Source organism: Lathamus discolor, chromosome 3 (assembly GCF_037157495.1).
Source record: "Lathamus discolor isolate bLatDis1 chromosome 3, bLatDis1.hap1, whole genome shotgun sequence".
In the NCBI taxonomy this organism is placed as follows: Eukaryota; Metazoa; Chordata; class Aves; order Psittaciformes; family Psittacidae; genus Lathamus; species Lathamus discolor.
Genome location: NC_088886.1, coordinates 41,404,649 through 41,429,298, shown reverse-complemented (window position 1 = coordinate 41,429,298; position 24,650 = coordinate 41,404,649). Strand labels below are relative to the sequence as shown.

General features: G+C 37.6%; 1 protein-coding gene across 6 annotated transcripts in view; it reads right to left on the bottom strand.

The window, feature by feature from the left end:
• Positions 1-24,650, bottom strand: part of DLG1 (discs large MAGUK scaffold protein 1) — a 165,362-nt gene that overhangs the window by 96,290 nt on the left and 44,422 nt on the right. For all 6 annotated transcript variants that reach the window (XM_065674882.1, XM_065674877.1, XM_065674878.1 and 3 more), the window contains exon 4: positions 8,195-8,359. In XM_065674882.1, coding sequence (XP_065530954.1) covers positions 8,195-8,359 — 165 coding nt within the window. The remainder of the gene's footprint in view (positions 1-8,194; positions 8,360-24,650) is intronic.

The following is a 24,650-nucleotide window of genomic DNA, read 5'->3' as shown; positions in this document are numbered from 1 at the left end:
GAGTGACCACCAAAGTAATATGATAGTCTAAAAATGAGCATTTGTGAAGGGACATTCAAGTCTCTCTATAATTTCCTGTATTCGAGATTTGTTCCTAATTCCAGAAGTACTGTCTTCCTGCTCAAGATATCAAAAAGCTTTAGAAAGGTCTCAATTTAGAAAAAAGGTAACAGATAGCAACTTTCTCACAGCCATAACTAATCTTGAAAATTACATGTCAACTTATCTTTAATTTCTAAATGAAAACACCATCTTCATCTTCAGGGTGATCTCACCTTCCTGCTCAGGCAAGAGCAGGATTCAGGAAATCATACAGGCAAGAAAACACACTAGAGCAAACAGGAAGTTACAATTACTTGAGCTGATGGCTAACCTGGAATGTGCATAGCTCAAATTGTAACAATAACCATTTTTTTCTGACAGCAGAAAAACTCTCCTAATGTACAGAGAAGTCTATTTTAACAGAAGCTCCACAAGCTCTGAAAGACTTTTGAGCAAGCACTTGAGGATATGGGTGGAATTGAAAGGAAGACACACCAGATGATAAAGAGAATGGAACCTACCAGGTTTATCAGTACAAGGTTCAGGTTCACAGGTAAAAGAAGTTGTCCTGTATTAAAAGCAGCATGTGCGTATATCCACATTTATATAAGCAGTTGTTTCCCATACAGATTAATGGGAAAGAATTAAATAAAAGTGGTTACTTCCAGTTGAAGAAAAAGGGCAGAATAGACAAGCAGTGGATGCTGCAATACCTTTACTGGTATAGCCACAAACCGAAACACTATCAGCAGCTAAAAGATTATTCTAAGGTCAGATACTGACAGTAGACCACTGTGTTTAGGGGCTGTAAGACAACTGCCACTTGCTAATTTATATTTCTAAATAGAATTATATCTTTCTGAAGTAACAATTCCCTAGTCATTTTCATAATTTTAGTGGCTCAGCTTTACTGACAATAGTTATATCCCTATCTTCTTAGTTTTTACACAAACTGAGGACTGAAACAGATTCGTCCTTCATGGCACACTAGCTGCCCTCTGCCCCTGACTACTTATTCCTCTTCTATGAACCATTTCTAGATAGACTGGCTGCCTTCACCAAGATAAGGAACAGTGCAGTTTCTAGAGTGATAAAATAATGCAGTTTCATTCCCATTTGCTTCTGCAGATATTTCTTGTATTGCATTTGGCTTTTTGACTGTAACTTGAGTACTGACATAATTATTCCATTAATCTGTTTTAACCTTGAGTTCTCATTCCATTGAGATAATGTGATGAGAATACAGGTTCTTCCGAGATCCTTCTGGTAACCTCAATCCATCATGATTACTCATCTTCTTTCTTATCCTTTCCTTTTGTTGTTGGTTTGTTGATTTGGCGATTTTGTTGTTGTCGCTATTGTTTTGGGGTTTTTTTTTACAATTAATTACCAAGATATTTTATTTTTTCTTACTCTGTGACAGCTTAGCTTTCTCTGTAAGCTTTTTTGAAGAATTCTATTGTGTGGACCTAAAAAACCCTCTAAACCTACATCAAGAAGACGACCTTTATGTACATGCTCCAAGTGATTTGTGCAGCAGAACTTCCCTTTACATTGCTTTCACTGCTTTCTCATCTGTAATTTCTCCACATAATCACCGATTCTGCTCTTCAAAACAGCTTCACCATGTTTTGACAGTAGAGAAATGAGAGCAGGTTCTCATTTCTCCTCTCCATTCTGGATGCTATTTTAAGAACAAGTACCACCTTACCATATTTCATTCCTGTGATACCACAGTCATTTTAAGTAGATTGTTACACAGCACTGCAGCACTAACAGATAAGCCGTTTCATACTAGAGTTGATCTAAAGCCACTAAGCTTAAATACCATCAGGTCCTGGAAATAATTTTCCAAAGATGTCTAAACATGTGAAAAAAGCAGACACACACTAAGTGGGCACAAGCCACTTTTCTGTAGAGTAAAACTACAGTGCATGTAGTAAACCACACTGCTGTGCTAGGATTACATGTCATGTAGATGGCTTGGGTACTGCTGATACATACTATTAGAAACCTTTTTGAAACGGTGTGTACATTACACTAAGTAGGGGTATCTGGCACAAAAACAGGGGCCATGACTTCTAAGCGAGAGGAAAAGTAAGGCTGAAGAGCATACTTCTTACACCCAGCAAGGACATAATCACAGCACTAGCTCAAATGAAACGCCCAGCTAAACTACTGCCTGTCTCGGTAGTTAACAGTGTATGCACAGAGTAATCCTTCCCTTCCCACTACACCATCCCAAGCTCCAACAGTTCAGACACTGATACAGCCAAAGAACTGTTTACTGCTTTTATTCTAATAAAGGACTACTTTCTCTGTAATGCAAACTGAGCCCAAGTAAGTTTAATACATGGCTAGGTATACACAGATAAAGCAGAGGGGCACTGACACAAGGCAAAGCTACTGGTTCGAAGGTATTCAACACATTATGAGATTAGCTTTGCACACGAGTACCAGATGCTTCACTTGGGCAAAAAGATACTTGTTAAAATTTGAGGTGAAATCTTTCATCTTTTTTCAATTGGGAACAGTACTTCACCTTAGTCTGAAATACTTCATTGTTCAAATGCAGAAAATCAGTAACTGTTTTGTATTTAATGTCATAATATTATGAAGTCATAGTTTTATTCACTGTTACATAACCACAAGACACTCCACCACTGTGCTTGAATTGGGTAAGCAGCATTAATCCACATGCCTAAAACAATTCTTACAAAGATCTTTGGTACAGGAAGTAGGGATTTTTACTGCAATATCTGAAGCTCAAGCACTTTAGCGGAGTATCATAGCACTCAGCTGGAATGACAGGTCTTTGCATGAGCTCAAACAGGCAGCCGGTAATGAAAATGGTCAATCACTGCACTGCCCGATCTGCTCATTATTGTCTTTTCCCAGCATCACTTGTACAGAGATCATTATTTCTGTGAGCACACAAGAACAGTAAAGTAGCCAACTATGTTGCTTGAAATACGTACAAGAGTCCATAATTACATAACCACAAGTTCAAGATTAACACACTTCCCCACCCCAAACCTATTTCTCACAATTTCTGGATTGTCCTGCTGCTTCACCGGTAACTGCACAAAGCTATTCTCACAATGTCAGATATTCAACCAGTAGAATACCTTAAGTTCTTTATGGCTGTGCTACATTAGTCAGTAATTAAAATTTTACTGCACAGCATGAATAAGCAATTTTAGATACCATACTAGACTAAGAAAGCTAGTAGTGTTCCAACTAAAACATTTATGTCAGCTGTCAATGTGTGCTATGTGTGTAAGGAACAAACCACGTGCAAGCATTTTTCTCACACCCTTTGGTGTTACGGTGAAAATCTCCGGGGAGAGATCCGCAAAAAATACTTGGTTAAAGAAGAGCTGAAGAGACCTTCCTGAATCAGAAAGTCTAGTCTCCTGTTCTGCAGGCAGCCATAGCATAGTACCATTTATAAATTTAGCAAATAGTTGGAAGATTCTCTAAAAACAACCTTGTACAAATTGAGGAATGGGAATTGGGGATATAATGGAACTGCAGTGAATACTGTAATATCATGAATATATTACAGCCCAGGATCAAGATGAATATTTATCACACTACTCATGGTGTACCTTCCCAGTACAAGATATATTTAGTAGTTTACACATAATTGCATGGTTTTTTTTGAAGCTGCTGCACTAACACCCCAGATACCAGCAGAATACACAAACTTAATAATAACATAAATAACAACCCAAACAGGGCTTACACTTAAATACTGAATTGCCACATTACATCATAAATGTAGAGCTATAAATAAAATATTTCCCCTTTCATGCACAGGTTTTTTTAAACAAATATTGAGATTTAAGATAGGGTGTTTTTTTTTTTAAATCTATCTTAAATAGATCTTAAGAGTAGTAATTCTTACTATTACATCATGACCCACTGTTTTAAAGCCTTGTAATAATCTATTACTCAAAGGTTTTTTTCCTTGATAGAAAACTGCCACTCCACAATTTAAAAACTTGTTTGGCAGTGCATCACACCTATGTCAGATTTCACTTCCTTGAAGCTATTTAACAAAAACAAATGTTAAAGTAAAAAATGTCAATCTGAAGGTGTGAGAGAAAACTAAATTCAGTTTTATAATTGAAATAAATCCTGTTGTAGTATCACCATCTAGTGGTCAATCTTGGCAGCAATGTACAGCTTCAATTACATCAAAAATCCACAGAATCACATGAGAATTTTTCTGGAATTTGGAAACCTCAAACTGAAACAACAGTATTAAAAAAACCAACCAAAAACCAACCAAAAAAAACACACACACACACACACCCCCAAAAAAATACCCAAACAAACAAGAAACAACAACAAAAAAAACCTGAAGAATTCTTCCAAACATTTTGATTGGGACAGTACTTGTGAAGGATTTGAAATGACCCATTTTCACTGTTACAGAAATACAGTTCCACTTGACACAGTATTAAATGGGGAACAGAGGACACAACCTCCTGGGTCAAGTCTACTTCTTCAGTGCTCAAGATGTATGAACTGACAAAGTCCGACCCTTAACAAAATAAAAGCTGCAAGCCCTGCCTCATGTTTAACCTTTAAAACAGTACAGATAGTACCCATTATTTCATGGCAATTGCAAGCATCCAGTATCTTAACCTGAATCTGAGGTAGCCCCCACCTCTGTCAAGAAGGTAAACCATCTTGAGTTACTACAGTACTCACAGTGGGATATCTGATAAATATTAGTCACATGCTCATCCTCTAAAAATCTGGGATACCCATTTGTCTTTCTGGTCAGTGAAAGCTGTTCTTTGATAATGATCCCCCTGTCCAAGCAAGTCCTAAAAGGTGCTTTAAGCCCTAGAAAATTTGAAAACCTCTCAAGAACAAAATGTGAATTACTTGAACCATTTCCCTTCTTCAGTACATTCTATTCACGTGCTGTATTATTGTTCTAGACTGTGGAGGGCTTGCTATAAAAGAAGGTATTCCTCAAAAGCTGATTCTACTGCCCTCTGCAGCATTTCTTAAAAAGCAGCATACAATCATAAAACCACAGTCTACAATTTGTTCTCCAAATTCAAATTTCAAATGCATTTAACATCAATAGTTTTTGGAAAAATCTTCTCATTATCTCATAGGTGTAATAAACGTAACATCCTCTATCAACATGTGGTTTCCCTGAGCAAATATACTATTGAATAAAGCTAATCAAGATCTTGTATATTAGCCAAGACCTGATCCCTACAGAGCACACCAAGCCAACCTACCAAATGAATTACACAAATTAATTACAGAACTGTTGTTACTGAACTCATCTTCAGCACAAGCTATGTCAAAACTATGAAAATCTTGCAGATCATCAAGCCAAAAGAGGACCAGCGAAGCTAATGATACAACAGCAACCTTGGGTTTTTTTCTGACATACTCAAGTCTTAACAGCCTTTATTTCAGTAACTTCAAACCATTTGCTAACCAAAAAGAAATTTTGTGAGCAGAAAGGCATTTTACTCTAAAAAGAAGATTCCCAGGGCCTATGAAACTATGGATGCACCCCCTCACTCCAAATACCTTATGATCTCAGACTCTGATTATAAGTGATTTATAAAAAGAAGTTGACCTGAGAAGTAAGCCAGCAGCCAACTTTGTATCAAAGTTCCACAAAAAGCTGGTGAACAACTGCAACCTGGAGCACCCACCCCAGTTTTCAGATGAACAAAGCTCTGGGAAGTTTTAGTTCTACCAGGTTGCTTAGAAATTAATAAAATAAAAATAATAAAAAGAGGAGTCACCTGAAAATAATCAGATGCATGGTATAAACGGTAGTATCAGTTGCACGGTGGTATTTCTCATACACACATTCTTTCCTATCCAGTGGTGTTTCCCAGCACTTACACATTTCAGAAAGATAATAGCAATCCTCCTCAGAGACCTTAGATACACAGTATTTTGAAAAGACCTCACCATACCTTGTAATTTTATTTACACACTGCTTAACATTATTTCCACAACAGTTTAAATGAGAGGTGGCTTCTTTATTCTAGAATGGTGCAGCAGAGCTGTATATTCAACATACCCCAAGAAAATAAACAAAAAATCCGCTTAGATCACACCTGAGCAGAGTTAGGCAGAGTACAGCCACCCATACTGATTTCTGTAAAACTGTTCTGGGTTTTACATCAGTGTCTTTACAGAAAGTTACAACAGTTAGAGAAAGCTCAACTAGAACAGGTAATTCAGGGTTCCATGTAACACTCTAAACACAAGCCTCACTTGTTTTGGAGACCCCTGGTAGGATCTCTGTAAGGTACAGATCATTCCCACCGCAGACAGTAAGAAATTAAGTCATCTTCCATGGAATATTAATACTGCCAATATCAAATCCTTACTTTTGTACTTCTGTAGTTGTCTATTTGCAAAAATAATCTGAGGTCAAACACAGGAACTATTCTGAGTAGTTTGGTTTCCCTGAGATCCAGTCTGCCAAAAAGAAATCAAGGTAATTGCAGCCCTTTAAACATGTACAATTTTTTTGTACAAGTACAATGAAGACATACCTCGTCAGTTCCAATAAACTGATTTTCAGTCTCAGAAGCCCATTCTAGAGTTTTATTTTTTATTTCTATGAGTTTCTAGACTGTGAAATGTGTTATATGTGATCAGTTATTACAGAGAGTTTGCCTCTTTGCCCTTTTGATCCCTTTATTCTTTCTGAAATGCAAGACTAACTGTGCTATGAATTAGGAAGAGCTTGTGAATAAACAGAGCTGACCTTAAGCCCCCAGAGGCAGAGGGGTTTTTTTTTATTTCTAATGGCTGCACACAAAATGTGTTATACTACTTTCTGAATATCAATAAATTCAGGAAACTAGACACACAAAAGTGTGTAACTGTGCGTCTACTTTAATAGGCAACAGAAGATTGAGATCCCAGCCGTTCTCAAAATCACAGGTTTGCCTTACTCTTGGAAGAATTCTAAGAATTCTGTGTAGAATTCTTAGAATTCTAAGAATTCTCATTCTTAGAAGGCTCTTCAGAGGTTAATACAGCTCACTTCAAAAGGATTTTTCCTTAGGGCTTAAACAATTCAGCTATTTTAGCTCCTGAAGACTGTAGAAACACAAAGAGTTCATTATGGAGTTAAAAGTAAAAATAAATAACTGTTCAATAGCAATTTTTAAATTCTTAGAAAAGCTGGATCACAACTGCTAAACACACTTGTCTGCTACCATTGGCTCCTTTATAGAATCCTTACAAGTGAATTACAGAGCTGATACATTCAGCAGGTTTCTCTTCACAATAAAAAAAAATAAATACATCTGGAATGTAACTACGTTCAAAACAACATTTTTCTTAAATTATAGTGGCACTTGTTATAGTACACTGCCAATTTCAGTCACAAAGGATTCTACCACACCCCAACAATTCCTAAGAATAAAAACACCAAGCTGTAAGTTTAATACAGTGTAAACCCATCTCATCATTCTAAAGCCCAAATGCTCACCAGTATCAAACCATTTCCACACTTTTTCTTGAAAACAAGCCATAAAGACTCAGAGGTGTTATAGAAAACAGCATTTAGTCTGGCACACTAAAATATTACGCTATTCAGAAAGTGATTAAGCTCCATCTCACTACTAAGCCAGTAAATAAAATTGCCTCCTACAAGCCTCTCCAAAATCTCACATGCAGTTTGTTCTTTTTAAATCTGTCTTGAAGTTACTAGAGCTGTCTTAAGTATAATGGTGCTGTATGCTGAAAATCTCCAGAGATATGTATTATCCTTGGCTTATTACATTTTCCACTCAGGTCGTCAATTAAAATGTTTACAAGAAGAAAACTGAGAATTGACTCTACAGGATCCTGACAGAAAACCCAAAACACAACTTACAGCAGTAACCGTAGTGTCCCTCAAAACTACATCCCAGACCTTAAGTTATCTACATCATCATCTAGGCATTTTACTATCAGTCATGTTTAGTCAGGACATGTACAACTAAGTCAACGCTTTAATTGTCTACACAGTGACTTTTACAGAAGAGCAGTTCCGCAAGAGAAGCAGGTGTGTATCTCATGCATGTTTTTCCCTATAAAATTATATTCCTGGAGAGTGAATGAAAAGAGTTCACCCTTAAACTTTAAAAATGCCTACCTTTACTGGTGAAATATGAGAATGGGAAACAAACCCATGGACATTCTCAATCTGTGACAGATTCTTCTCTGATACGTGAACCAGCTCTGGACCCGTCACCTCATTGGTAATGTGTGGCGAGCTGTGCTCCTGTGGAGGTGTATCTTCATCCTGGTATCGGTATTTCTGAAGAAAAAAAAAGGATAGAAAAAGATCAGTCCACCACAGAAATGTGAAAACATTACCAGAAAACCTAGGTCAGAAATAGTTCTTTTTTATTGCTCAGACGTATAATTAGTATTTTCAGTTTAAAGACTCATCCTGTTCAAAAATATTTCAGACTTTTTAGTCTCACCTACCTAGCTATAAAGCTACCTAATTGTCTTTTGCCTATTTGCACACAGTAACATATCCCCAAAGCTTTTTCCTAAGAACTTTTGCCTTTATGAGTTTTTTGTTACGAACTCTTTAACACTAGATTGTTCACTAATAGCAGAAACTCTCACTACCGACTGGATCTGTCGCATTCTTCTGCTTTTAAAAACTATCAGCCTCAAAAGCTCTTTTCATATTTCCAATTTAGTACATCTGCCAAAAGCACTTTCTGCCAGTTAAAGAGTTTCAGCTTTTATACTGAGGTATCAAAATAGCAATTCATTACTGCTAACTTTATGATGAAACATAAAATGTGGGTTTGCCACTAGACGGACTGAGCTCTCCCAAGTCTTCAAACAGAACCACAAAGCATTATGCAGTCTTAGTCTTTGTAATGTGTATTCAATTTCAAAATGTAAACAGACAAAACAGAACCTATTACTTAACTACCAGGGATGGGTTCTAGTCAGACTGTGCTATATCCACACTTTCAGATCCCTACTAAGAGGGTATTAATGAAATTGGAAGGATACATAATATTAACTTGTTCTCTGGACTGCAGTTAACTGCCCATCCTGCATCTCCAAATTCCAGAGCTGACAGGGCTCAAATTCCAAACATACTTAACATAAACTTCACCTCAGGTTCATCTTTGTGGTCTCTGCCAATTCTGAAGCACTTCAGGTAGTCCACGCATTTTATTGCTAGTTAAAACCAAAGCTGAAAGCTGAAGTCCTAGAACCTTTTTTCCAGCAGAGTTCACTGAGTCCCTAAAATGCATCCCAACATAACCACATTGACTTTCCCACACTATTACTAGACTCTGGAGCATATACATGGTTGTTACTAGTTTAGAGAGAAAGCACGTCACATCAGTAAAAAACTTAAAGACATCGCAGTTTCAAACTTGAAAAAAGCTATTCTATTATTAAAATATATTTAGTGTAGAAGACATTTCCTTATTGCTTTTTTCTTTGTTTTTTGAAACACAGTTCTAAGATCTATGTACTTCAGTCAGAAATAGTCATCATCTTCGTAATCCAATTCTACACTATAATCCAGTGGATCACTGCAAGTAACCCAATTGTCTATAATTATGTGAACAGTACACCAAGGCAGTACTTGATAAACAGTGTATAATAACTAACCCTTTTATCAGCTACATGCAAGCACGATTTTAGGCTACCACAAAGATCCATGCTCTTCACAGAAAAGTTTTGCAATATTACAGCATCATAAAATCTACACAATAAACTACAAACTGTCTAAAATGATCCATCATTTATCAGCTCCTGTAAGGCTTAACCTGCTTATTTCCTCCTCACCCACGTCTGTGTGCTTGTCTTGCAGTAAGAATTTTTTGTCTACCTAGCAAAAAACAATCCCTAAGCATGGTCAAAAAGGACAGCTAAACTCCTAACAGGAGTATCTTATTCTTCCTGGTCTCCCAAACTCTGTGGAAAGCACTATACCCATTCCCTTTTGGTTTCAGCACTCAAATCAGCAGAAAAGTGCCTCCTGTTTTCTCATCCTTTGATGGGCTAGATTTGTACTGGATTACTGACACTAATTCATTCAGGACTCAAAGCACACCAGAGACAGCACAAAAGGAGGGATGAAATCAGAATGGGATTTCTCTCTTTTCGAAGTGAGCTATATATACATCAGTCTAGTCTGTCTTCTGTAGACTCACTGTACAGCAATATTGTGGAGTTTTGCCAGCAAAGAAGTGGTTCAATGGATCAGGTGTGTTAAAGCGGTCAAAAAGTGACTGGTGCTGAAAGAGGAAGGATTTCTTCGTTCTCCTCTTCCTGTTCTTCCCTGTAGCACGTTTGTTCTGCCAACGCTAAGATTACTGGAGAGATAAGCTACATTCCCTTACTAACTTAAAAGGAACAACTTGCAGGTTTACACTTCTATAGCCCATCGCACTCTATCCAGTCACAGCCTGCCCTACAGCACACCTCTGTTTCCAAACACATCGTCACCCCTGTCTCCAAACCCCAATACAGCAGCACAAACCTGCACTCAACCACACATACTGGCCCTAAAGATGCAGTTTCTTACAGACAGTAGCTGATGAGATGTCAGAGGTCTTTGAAGTAAATCAGTAACCCTGATTTATTTTTGTACTTAAAAAATAAAATTGAACAAATCTTGATCCACACCCTACTCAATTCACCCTTCACTGGTGAGACCATATGAGATTAAGTTCTACTATACGAGAGAAATTATGCTTTTGAAGTATTAGAAATTGTGAAGTAGAAGGAATACGAGTATATTTTCTCGAAAAATACCAATGATTAGCAGAGAAGCACAAGGCAAAAGAAATAATCCCAAAGAAGAAAGCAAGAACATTAAAGACTTCTGTTATTACAGCCAACCTACCTCCGAACAGTTCCATACCTTCCACTTAGGTGGATGCCAAAGGTGAATGCTAACAGTTGTGGAAAATTGCAATAGTTACTCAAAAAGCCCTAACTATTCACATATTTAGGAGAGAGTTTCATGAGATGACTTAGCCAACTTAATAGCTCACTACTAGCAGAAGGTAAATGCTCTTTCCTTTCCCTGAAGCAGTGAGATGCTAGATTACTCAGCCTCAGACTCCTGCCACTCATCCATCTTCTGAGACTGATTTGTTTTTAATTTATCAAAACAAAACCCCAAAAGGAGTTGGCATTAACTCTCTAGAACAACCATGTTAAACCTCAGAAACAGGGAAGAATTATCATTTAAAGAACAGTGTTAGCCAAAAATACAAGTGAACATTATCAGAATGTAAGTAAGATCACATTGGAAATTAGACAAAAATATTAGAGCTTCAAGAAGCACAGAAAATGCCTTGAAACTCCAGAGAAAGTAGGAATTTTGCTAGCCTAAAGGAGCGTGCTCCACTGGTGAAGGAAGTAGTTTGCTGGATTTCTGATCAAAGATGTCCCTGCCAGACCTCAAGCTTTGATGTGACTATGAAATACAGCAAAATGGGTGGATTAAGTTCCCAGATCATCTCAGACAAGACCATGTGGAAAGCTACATGTGGATTACTCCAGTTTTATTAAGGAAAAACAAACAAACAAACAAGCAAAAACAAAGTCACAGGTCAATCAAAATCAACTTCCTTTACAGACAGCACAGGACTACCTTGTCCATGTATTTGGACATGCCTGAGTGTAAACAGACTCCAGATTTCAGTAAGATTTCAATAAGAAACCTAAGTTTACATTTCTAAAATGTATCAGTGCCTATAGCAACACAGTGTGTATAAAGTTTTAATAGAACAGTACAACATTTAGATTAAAAATGAAAAAACACTGTGGTAAACAATTCTCTCCCATACTAGACACTAACAAGGGCTACAAGTGTTTCAAGTAAACATCTTAAATGTGAACTAACTGGATTTTGATGTAATATTCAAGATTGATTTTACTATTATTTGCAAAGCATTTCCCTACTTGAAACTACTAAAACCAAAATTCATGTTTAAAATACACTGATATACTTACAGGATAATGTTTCAAAGTGCAAATAGAAGACATAGACACAAAGTGCATGAAAACATAAATACCCACAATATCCAGGCTCTAAAGAGACACCAGTTTAGAAGAGCCAGACAAGCAATGGATCAAACGGAAAGTATTTTTTTTCTTCCCAGGTGTGGCAAAACAGCTCTGAACTTGCAGACACACTGCATCAGCTGCTCACCAGCACTCAATCAGGTAGTAGCCAAGCAATTTAACTAATTTTGAAGAAGCTTTATAGACTGTTGCGTAATTTATAATCATATTTTAAAGTCCTAAGTAATCAAGTGTTAAACACTTAACACATACTTCTGACAGAGATACTGCCCTGAAGGATTCAATTGCAGGTATACGGGTGTGTCAAAAGTAATTTAAACCATTTGTCTTTTAATGCAAGATAGTTACAAAGATTTCTTAGCACTACATTACACTTTCAATGAATTTTGAACTGCCACCAAGCACTACGGACTGAATTAGTTACTGGTGAAAATTACAAAAAAAATCCATGTACTTTAATAAACCAGTGCTAGTTTACATGAGAGGAGAAGATGGCCCAAACTCAGAAAAGTGAAATCACTCACTGTGTTAACTGATCAGGCCCTCAGCCTGCCTGCTTCAATTCACAGGCCTAGAAGAGTTAAGACAAAAATAAGGATGAACAAAGTAGCTGCAAAGTGCAGGATGAACAAGGATTTTATAGACTTTACAGATTACATAGATTTTATTGCACTGTTTTTCAGAATACAGATCACTTGATCGCTGAAAAAGCGCAGAAAAGCTTTAGAAAACATTCAAGAAGAGGTTCACTTTAGTCTGCCCCATCTCTTACCTCTTACCTGCATTTTAAAAGGAAGGTATTTCAAACATTCATATATAATCTGCCCCTTAAAGAAAACTAAATTGTGGTTGGGTTACTGGGGGGGGGGTGTGTGTGTTGGTTGGGTTGGTTGTTTTTTAAGATCCTCTAATAAGAAATCTTACTGAAACAGAAGCAAAAGGAAATTACTTAGAGAACACTTAAAACAATTCTATGTCCCATACTAGTGACCCATATCCGCAACAGCACGCAATGCTGCTACTCCACAGGTTCGAGCCATATAGAAGGCCATGTTCAAGGACACAAAATTAATTACAGAAAAATGCCTTAACTAACAGATAACTTAAAATGCAAGGCAGCAGTAACTAGAGTTCTCTTTAAAATGGGATGTGTATCAAAATCCAATTCATATTAGATACGCATATCAATCTACATCTTAAGTGATCTTAAGTCTTAAGAGAAAACAAATTTGAAAGCACAGTAATGTATAATTTCCACAAATTAAAAAAATCAGTACTAAACCAGCTTTAATGTAAGAGCAAAAGGATGCTAAAAGAAATTTAAAACTTAAAAACAAGTAAACCTTCCAGATTCTAACCCACCCTACCTACACAATGATACAACTCGTAAGTTACTGCATACTTCAAACTGCAAAACCTAAAAACAAACCCAGGAAAACATGCAGCCTGATTTATATAGCCTGTCCCCAGGTAAGTTTTGATTTTCACTGTAGAAGGCCAACCTATGTTTTGAAAGAGATTAAGTGAGGACTTCAACAAGTAAATATGATCTTTTGAATTTGATAAATACATAGAAGCTCATAGGGTCAGCCCCCCTCTGATGTAGTATGAACAGGCAGCATGAAAACCAAAGTGGCTTTAGACTATTTACACCTGACTCCCCAAGTTTACATTCTTTTCCTTTAGTCACTGCTCCGCTTTTGAAGTCAAAATAAATCTGAAAGGACCCTTCAAAAGATCATTCCAGCAACTGAAGCTGGGAAACAGTTTGACCTTCAGCATAAAAAGTACTTGGATGCAGCATGTCAAAGCAGGTAAACAAACAAAATCTAAATACTCACAGTTCTCCCCAGACCTCCCCCAAACACTGACCTTCACTACTCCAGAACTGACCTTAACTCAAAAGCTTTGTAAGCACCAGGAAAATTATGAAAACCAAAGGAAGTCTCTTTGCAGGTGAAGAAAAATTCACACTGAAAAACTGGAAGTCTGTGGCTAACAAAAGAAACTTCAGTAATGTAAAAAAAGAGGGTAAGTGTTTCTGGATTTTCAGAACTACTTCACTGATCATGGAAAAGGACTTACAGTAAAATTTTCAATTTAGGCCTCAATGTTCTGATAAACTGAATTACTCAAAATTTTAGAACAATTTTTTTTTTTTTTTTTTTTTTTTTGGCTTTTTGGCTTTTATTTTTTTAAACACAGGTTTGGTACTTCGAGTAGCTAACTGCATCATTCTCAAATAAAAGCACAAAGTTTTCTTTTAATAACCAGAACCAAGTCAAAAATATAAGGCATTTCAGCCCACTTTGGACAGCTTCAGTTTGACACTGTATCTAGAATAAAACTGCTCATAATGTGTTTATTTAGGTCATAGCATTCCATCCTATGTCAAAATGCACAGCTAGTGTTAAATACGTTTATGTAATGCTTCATGTCACAGATACCCAGAAACAACACAAGAATGCAAGATATGTATATACATTTACAAAAACACCAGAAATATTTACAGTGAAGAAGTTTACCTGTTCCAGAATAGAGTCCAAAGAAGGTACAGTCAGATTTTGAATGTTCTTTTCATACGTGGTCAAAAATCAGTAAAGGAAAACACTGTTCTTCACAGGATTGCTGGTTTGGTATGTATTGTTTCTTTCAAGGACTGATCAGGTAATCCTGTGTTGCTGTTTCACATTGTCATTTAAATACTGACAGTATTGAAAGGCCATCTTCTCAGAGAATAAGGATAGTTAATTTTTAGTGCAATACAACCCTGCAACTTTTCTTCAAAAATCACCAAGTGCCCAGTGCAAAAATCTCTCTGCACTACTGGCAGTCACAACTATTTGAACATAAATCCTTCAGTTCATTGGGGATTCAGATAGTACAGAATGCCTACTCTGTACTAACAGCAGTACATGCCTATTTGAAGAAAATTAAAGCTTGTGCAGAAATTAAGGTATCTTAAAACACATTCATGCTAGATTAACTGTGCTCAAGAACCACGGAACGGTTTGGACTAGAAGGGACCTTAAAGATAATCCAGTTTCAACTCCCCTGCCAAGGGCAGAGACACCTTCCACTAAGACCAGGCTGCTCAAAGCCCCTTCCAACCTGGCCTTGAACACTGCCAGGGCTCTGAGCAGCCTGTTCTGGTGCCTCACCACCCTTACAGCAAAGAATTTTTTCTGAATGTCTAACCTAAATCTCCTGTCTGTCAGTTTAAAGCCATCCCCCCTTGTCCTATTCCTACGTGCCCTTGTAAAAAGTCCCTCTCAGTTTTCTCGTCGGTCCCTTTAGGTACTGGAAAGCTGCTGCGTTGGTCTTCAAAGATACACGTATTACCAGCATTCAAAATGACACTAATAAAGAACTCTGCCGACCGCGTTTCCTACGAGGCGCTTAACCACCCCACCCCCCTTCCCCCCGCCCTTACACAGGCCGCGCGCCCTCCGGCGGGCAGCCCCGCGCAGCTCCGCGCACTTCCCGCGCAGGCTGCCCGCTTCGCAGGGCCGGGCGCGCCCGGTCAGGGCAAGGTAAGGAGTCACTAACGCGTTCGGACAGACAGAGCCGCTGACGCGAGAGCACAGCAGGAAAACGGCGCCATCGCTGAGATCCGACACAAAACGCCCAAAGTGGATTCCGGATTATTTACTGGGTATTTTTAGTTTGGTCTTAAAGCGATCAGCATCGCCCTTCCGCAGTTCAACTGGCAAAATTAAAACCAAGACAGCACTTTCATTCTCTGCTTTTCTTCCCAAGTTCATTATTTAAGCATGAGAATATCCTACAAATAAAAAAGGGATGTGCAGTTCTACAAAAGGAAGGAAAAAAATGTAATTCTATAGCAATTAGTTTCCAAATTGCATCAATAAATATACACGTATTTGCAATTGAAAAATGCTTTGGACAGACGAAAGATAAGTAGATTCAGACAAGGTAAATTCTTCCCTCCGGGAAATAAATCATGCAACTTTAAGTTCCATAATAAATCATTCACACTGTGAAAAGATCCATAAAAATTTAGGCTCCTCCCTCCCCACCTCGGTGACATTTATTCAACATCAACATTTTACAGTACAGACACATCTATCTAGAAATGCACTACACATATGCATGGATGTATACGTGTACACACACACACAACTGTTCCCAATTCATAAAATCTAGTTCAATTATTTTCTGTTAAAAACAAACAACGACTTAGAAACACTGAATATTCAAAGTAAGTTTTAGAAACATTTCGGACTGTCTCACAAGTAACTTCACACATATATCCCTTTAATTCTACAGGGGCTTTCCAGTACCTGGCCTTCTTGTCACATCCTTCACATTGCACATTAATTTTACTAGTGGAAAAAAAAACAAAAATGCATTTTTGCCATAACACTGAATATATTCTGTTTACTATTCTGAGAATTACCAAATTATATATGTTTTATTACTCTGAACCCTAAACAGTTGATGTAGTCCTAAAACGACTAAATGCCCAAGGGCACTGTTAAACCCAAACCTGCCACTAACAATTGCTTCCATCAATATAATGTCAGGAGGCATTTCCAGCCCTGCATCTCAGTGCAAGTCTCCTGTGTATTTAATTCTCTACAGCTGAAGAACATGAAAACCAACTGCAATAAACTGATTACATGATGATTAATGCTGATTAATGGAGAATGACGACATTTTACATGCGGCATTCAGTAAATTCAGAATGTTGTTCAGAGGGATCTTTAAGCAGTAGGCATGATAATTCACTACTTCTGTCACAACCACCAAGAGCTCTGATAATCGAGTAAGGCATGGCACAAAACAGACACTATTTAACCAGAAATTTAAGGCACAGTTACATTAGACATAATGGCAATCATTCATTAAATGCAGCTCATACTTTCAGGAAAGTCCTTTTATAGACCCACCTTACATCCAAACATTAAAGATATTGTGTTGTTGGTACATGCTACTTTACAGTGGCATAGCATCGGAGAAAAACAATCCAAGTTTTTTATGCTAGGAGACATTTTTTCAGACCCTGTGCACTTCAATCGATCCGTGACTGAGATTCCAGAAAAATGCCTCTGTAAGCGCTGCTTGCTCCCTGTCTTTGACATTTAATCTAGGTCCATAGTGTTCAAAAATAAGCCTTTACAGAAATAGGTTGAATCCTTCAGGAAAAATGTTGCTTCACGTTAGAAACCAGATCTTAAAATAAAAGCAAAGAAGAAATCCCGTGTCCATGTTTAAAATTCCCGAGTCAGCTTTGTATTTAATTACATTAGCGCCAGCTTGAAGGGACAACTGTCTCACGGCCCAAAGTAACACCGGGATCAGCTCAGCCAGCACCCCGGGTTAGATCCAAGGCAGCTCCACCTGCTGCAGTGCGAGGACTGCTATCTCCTCCATGAAAACAGGAGCGACTCCAGCAGAGCCACTATGCTCAGTGCGCGCTGGCTGCTGAGGGGAGGGGCGAGATGTTGCAGCAGGGGACTCATTGCACGGCCCGACAAGAGAGAAACCCAACGCTCCCTGCAAGGTGCTTTCGCACTGCACCAATGAGCATGTGAAACCCCGCTTTAAAAATCAGCTGTGCGTAATGATAAACCCAGCGAAGTTGTAAGCATAACAGCAGGGAATTTGCTGATCTGCAGTTTACACTAGCTTTTTCAAGGAAGAGTCAGCAGATCACAGAATGAATGGCTATGGGATATTTAGTCCCCATTGCAAACACTAAAAATTCAAGGTTATTTGACACGTCAGAAAAATGTTAACTGCCTAGTAAAACTCCTAATGGTCTACACCAAAAGCAATAAAGAAACAGGTACAGACATACATGAATATTCCCGAACTTCAGCACACAGTGAAATCAGAAGCTGCTATTTTTTTCCCCAGTTATCTCTAAGAAATCATGCATAATCTGGACTAGGCATCAATTTGGTTATGAGGAGTTCGTTCTAAAGCACCTCAAGCACAGTGTACATGTGAACACTTAAACATAAGAGTTTGAAGAAAAAAAAGCTTTCTGCCTTAGAACTGAGGTAAAAATGGTCACGGTCTCCTTAAGATTTCTTGTTCTTTGTTGTGTGTAGCAAGTTTAAGACACAAAATTCTTTTTAAAATGTTTTGGTTTGGTTTTTTAATGAAGCCCTGTAAGGATTCAAACTTTATTTCCTTTTTTAAAAATACAGGGATCCCCACAGGATTTATGTATTTTAACAAATCAAATCACAGAATGTGATCAAAGCCACATCCTCTGTGATTTCTTTGCTCTTATACCATGACCTAATAAACCTCTGCAAAAAGTTTCCATGCAGTCCTGGTGTAAAGGTTGGGCTCGATGATCTTGAAGGTCTTTTCCAACGTAGTTGATTCTATAATTCTATGATAGCAGTCACCACTTCTATTTTTAATTGTACTGTATTGTAAAAAATTCCAGAGAAACCTTGTTAGATCCCCCTCTCCTTAGGACATAACTGTTCACCTAAGTTTACATCTGTAGCAGCCTTCTGTCATCTCCCTTTTACTTGATTTGGTTTACCTGATAAGCACCCCTTGAGGTAGGAAGTTTAATGTAGTATAAAATTGGCATCCGCACTTACAGCTCAGAAATGAGTAACTTCATGAATTATACTGAGACAGTCATCTTTATATAAATGTGCAGACTGATGAAACCAAAACTAAGGCAAGATGTCTGGAGAAAAATGTGTAACTCAGCCCACAGTAAACCTCAAAATAAACTTCATTTGCATGAGGACCTCTTTCTTGGTAGAATATCTGAGGACAGCATTTCCATACTAATAAGAACAGTTTTCTTTCCACTGTGTGCTGTGACCTACAGTTTGTCACCAAATAGTCTTAAGACATCTTTTCCCACAGCAGGTCATCTTCTGCATGCAAGTACAGCAATAGGGGCAGGACCAAAGAAAAAGAAAAAATCTCTAACAGGGCCTTCAACACCACAGAAAAAGAAACACTACAAAAAAACAACAACAAAGAACACTCCTTCTTTGTTTAGCTAAATTAGGGGAAGTTTTTCTTGCAAGAATATTGAAATCCAAGGGTAGCCCTAAGTAGAACAGAATGATGAAGAACCTAGAACTTCTTTATTTTCCTAGAGCTGACTGGGGGTCACTGTACACAGTCTCTTGCCTGAAGAAATAGGGCAGAAAACAACTTACCCACCACATAGGAAAAAGGAAAAAAAATGCACAAGGGGAAAGAAAACAGTCACAGGCTACTGCCTCTTCCCAAACACAAGAATGTTCCCATCCCACAAAAACAACCTTTTCAATGCACCACAGATCAACAATCCATCTTGCTTCCGTATCTCTAATCACATTGTAATACTCACTGTTTCTCACTAAAATAATGCACAGTCAAATGCTCGGCAATTTCATGACTACAAATAAAGTCAAAGAGCCAAAAGCAGTTCTTGAATGTTGCAGAAGTAGCTTTTTGTGATGCAGAAAATATAAGCTCTAATGTGCCATGGGCACAGAAGAATCAATAAGAGGAAGATATAGTCTACACATCCACAAAAGATTCCATCAGTAAGATACAATGAAGAAGAGAAAGCTTAAGTAACTTCAGGCAATTACATCTACATTGTTGATGAAGACTAGATAATGCATCCGAATCCTTCAGCCATATATTTGCAACTGTAAACACATAAATTCTGTCTTGATTTTTATACAAAGATGGAAATTTTTACATATCTTGCTGTCCACAAGATTAAAAATACAAATATTTAAGATTGTAAAATTAAAATATATTCTTACATATTTTGCTGCCTAAATTCAGAGATTCAACTGTAACCAAGGTTTCACTCATTCAAAACAATTATTTGTACTCAAAGCCTCTTTAAATACACAGTTGTGAACATAAAACTTTCTGGAATATGAAAATATAGTATGTTACATATAAAGAAACATAAGCAACAGATTATTTAGAAATCTCCTTTTGAGCTCTGAAGAGACATTTCCACTTATTTAACTACTACTCTGATTCAGATTGAAGGCTGGATTAACATTTCAAAACCAAAAACCCATTTAGTACCACAAAAAACTACGCTGTTAATGAGAAGAATACAGCCTTAACTTCTTAACTATCTATCGATACTCCCTCCCAATTTATCAGTCTGTATCTTATCACATACAAGCTTGAGCTCCTGCAGTCAAAGCCCATAGTTTCCATGCTGATTATACAAGGCAACAATTTTTAAACTGGGAGATTGCAAGATACACACAGAGCCAAGGCTTCATCCAGTGCTGCAGTACAGTCAGGAACACATCAGTATTCACTGAATACACTAAAAAAAAAAAAAAAAAAAAAAAAGAAAAAAACCAACCTAAATTTTCTTCTTGCACCTGATCTAATACAAACGTTAACATGACAGTTTTAACTAGAACAAGCTAAAGAAACAAAGTCAAAACGTTTAAAAATTCATGTTTACTCAAATGTGTTGCCAGTTAAAGTGACTGTTTTCATCCTTATGAAAACACTACAAGAAGTGAATTACTTTTATTTCAAGTTTGGCTTGAATGTTTACTTGGCAAGAACCCATCTTTATGCATGGATGCCATATGCACAATAAAAATATGAACATTGTTAAGATCTTTAATCAGTGAGCAAGTCTAATTTTGTTATTATCATAAAAATAAGAAAGCTCCTAACTTGAAGTCTCCCTGCACAGTATAAAGCATCAAGACAGAATCAAGAGCTACGTGGCATCAAAAAAATACACTACAATGCTTTCAGAAACTTAATGCTTCTGTTAGGCATTTGCCAGCTATTCTTTACTAAACATAGTACCTGTTTCATTGACATGTTCCACCTATATCCTTAATACAACACAGGTTAGGAAACAACAGTCTCATAAGCAATAAGACATAGAGCTTTTAATGAATTAAGTAACTGAAGGTCTAACTTGACAAAGTACCAGCTGTTCAGACTGCCAAACTGAAGGGGAAAAGGCTATACCTTCAAATTTCTTTAGACAGAACAATATCCCCCTAAGTATCACCTCAGGCACCCATCAAGCTGGTCGGACTGTAGCGCAGGTCCCTCTATTCCAGAAGCCTGAACTGGTATCCTTCCAGGATACTTAATGCAACCCAATAAAAAATAAAAATAAAAATAAAAAAATTGGATGCTGAAAAGCATAATCTAATAAACTTACTTTAACCTCTGCTCTGCATAATCTTAGCCTAAATGGTCCTGAAAGAGCATACCGAATTCCAAAATTCTTCTCTGAAAATCAGCTTGGATAGTGGTTTAGGATTACCTCATTCTAGCAGAGAATATTAATGTAATGGCTGTTAAAAATTCCTTACTCAAGGACTAGTAACTTTATAAGCATTTTCTATAAAGTAAATGAAATTTGAACCCTCATTTCATAACACCCAATGTGTGGTGCAAACTGCATCCATCAGCACCCATGAAGCTCTCTTTGGCTTTGCAGTTCTTGCTCCCTGAAGTATCAGATGACCATCCAAAGCCAATTTTGAAAAAGCAACCAAAAAATGTACTGCTTGTTCCTGCATGTTTCTAAATTGCCAGATAAATCATTTGTACAGTACTTTCAGGCAAACAAGTTCAAAAGTATTTACCAAAGTAAATCAAGTAAATCAAGTATTTACCAAAAACACCATGAGCTGAAAATTCCCCTTCTAAAGGCTATCTTTAACAGGTACCCCCATTCCTTAGAAGCACATTTTTGCGAGCTTGGCAAGTGAGTATGTTTGCAGAAGTTAAACCAGCAGCCACTGTTGCACTTCCAGTTCAGAATGCTGATGTGCATCTGCCCTTCTTAAGAAGCTGTCTCAAACAAAATTTGCACTGCCCAATCTGACCCATGTGTGCTGAAAATAATCATCACCAACCTCTCAAAAAATACAGCTGTCCATGTATTTATTTAGTTTCCAAAGTCTTGAAGAACACAACCTCATTAGCGTTGGAAGGCAAAGTGTTACGAAGAAGTGAAGAGGAATTTGATTAATACTTGTGTTTTCTAAAAATTGCCCCACAATGGCATTTAATCCCAGAAAAAGTCCTATGAATAGAAACTTTTCTGTGGGTGTTTGTGATTTTTCTACCAGTTTATTCCAAGTCTTACATTGGTAAGTATAAGACAGATCTGGGACATGACTCTGACAAGGTCCTTCATGTGCCTTGCTATGTCAAGCCAAAAAAAATAGGTAAGAATACTCTCCTTCCCAGAATTACCATCATTATGGGCATTTTTATAAACTTGCTTTTGGAGTTCCTTTCAGTCCAAAACAGAGAAAGAAAATATCAAGAGAACAAACCCAGAGGTGTCTGTGTTATGATGTCCTCTATATGCAAAAATAATCAGGCTTCAGAATACCAGCTGCAAAATAATGACAGACTAAAGAGCTTTCAGAAGCAAAACTTCACAAAAAAAACCCAGAGCTTCCTGACAATTACCACTGGATAGAGGTCCTCTGTGTTCTAACTGTGATTTCAAAGATATTTCAAAGATACTAGCATTCATCTCTCAGCCCCTGCCTCTTAGTAGTTCTAACACTATAGATTAATTTCAGCCAAATTGACTGGAGGGATAGAAGTCTTTGATGATATCAGTCGTTTGCAAGTTTCTCAGAAGTAGGTACCAGGCAAGGGGATAAATATTAAGAAATCCCCATCAAAGGAAGGGGGAGCTGGGAGGGGGTAAAGCTGCCTAAGCAACAACAAGCAGAATGTGTGTAACAAGAAAGATACTAAGAATATCAAAGGGGAGAAAAGTATAGTAAAATGCTATACAGTAGCATATATTAAAATGGTAACACACCTTGACAGAAAAGTTATAGGAAGTCATGCTTTGTAAGGCAGGCATGAGACCATTTCATGTTTTGTAATTAAAAAGGCCCAGAGTGGAATCTCTTCCACTTCTAATGTTTTGAAAGTATTTTAGCACTACTGGAACATGCCTTTAAATCTTCAGTTTCCACACAGGAAGCTCCTGAGAATTAGAGAAGAATTGATTAGTATGACTACTATGAAATCCAAAATCCAAAGCTACTTTTTCCTAGCCAGAAACCACCAAAATAAGAACAATTTCAAAAGAGACTAGGAAAGGACTGAAAATAAATGGTTCCTTTTGCCAGACAAAGTTTGATCTGACAAACTAAATGTGGCAGATAAACTGAATCCTACCTGAACTCCTCTGTTAAATTCATTGCATAAGATTAATTTTATTATATTGGTAATATGCCTGTAAGGAAAAAAAGAGAAAAGGGTGACTATATTCTGAGTAGACTATACTGCAATTAGAATACAACTCAACTAGGACATCCCTAAAAACCAAAAAGTGTTTAAAACATATTTAACATGTCTGGAAACAGTCTGTCATAGGTTGACCCCGGATGGCAGGGAAGTTCCCACCAGTCACTCACTCACAGACACACATACACACTGTAGGATGAGTAAGAGAATCAGGCAAAAGTGAGAGGAAAAAACTCATAGGTCAGGACAAATAAGTAGGGAAAAAAACCAACCCAAGCATGCAGGCAAGTGAGGCAAGACAAATTACCAACCACCTCGCACCAGCAGACCAATGGCCAATCTGAGCAAGAGCTACTTTGGAAAGACTTCCCCCCAGTTTTATTTGTGAACAGGATGTTAAAAAATACAGTGTATCTTTTTGGTCAGTTGGATCAGATGCTCCAGCTGTGTCCCCTCAAAACCTTTTGCACACCCCCAGCCTATTTCTAGGGCAGTAGAGTGAGAAACAGAAAAGGCCTTGAGACTGTGTGAGCAATGTTCAGCAAAGCTAAAACATTGGTGTGTTTATCAAGTTTGTCAGAACCTAAAACACAGGACCATATGGGCTGCTGTGAAGAAAATTAACTGTCCCAGCCAAACCCAGTACCAGTCTGACCTGAAAAGTCCTTTAAAATTACAAACTGTGAGATCTTTCCATTCAAAAAACATTGCTAGAATCACTTAGAATAAAAGTATGTGATTATTCTAAAGTTGCCTTTCAAGTGTTGCTCCCATCTGTCCACAGAGGAGAAAAATTATACACATTTAGCCCTAGATAGTTCTATCCAATTCTCACAAAGAGAGTGAAAAACAGACACTGAATCCCAAAATAAAAACTGATAAACTGTAAAAGCCTAATAAGTAACAGACCTTCTGAGAGAAAGCTTTACACCCTTATCTCATCCCTTCCCCACACTCTCAGTGAAGCTTCTACCCAGTTTGTATTTGAAATGGACAGACTCTAAACTCAAGTGATAAAGACTGCTAGCGAAGCAAAGTTACACTTTCAAGGCTATACCCACTGAGAAAGATTTAATCTAGCAGGGTGTGAATTAGCTGGGACTGCTCTTCCCAGTACAAAGACCAGGCTGGAGCAAGGATCTAATTTATCACTGTGCATTGTTCTCTGTAGGACTCAAGCTGACTAGGCTAAACATATTTTCATTAAGCACCTACTGGGGCAAGACATAAAGTTAGTTTGAGTCAGACTGTCATGCAGGAATTCTTGGTAATGGAAAGAAGAACAGATG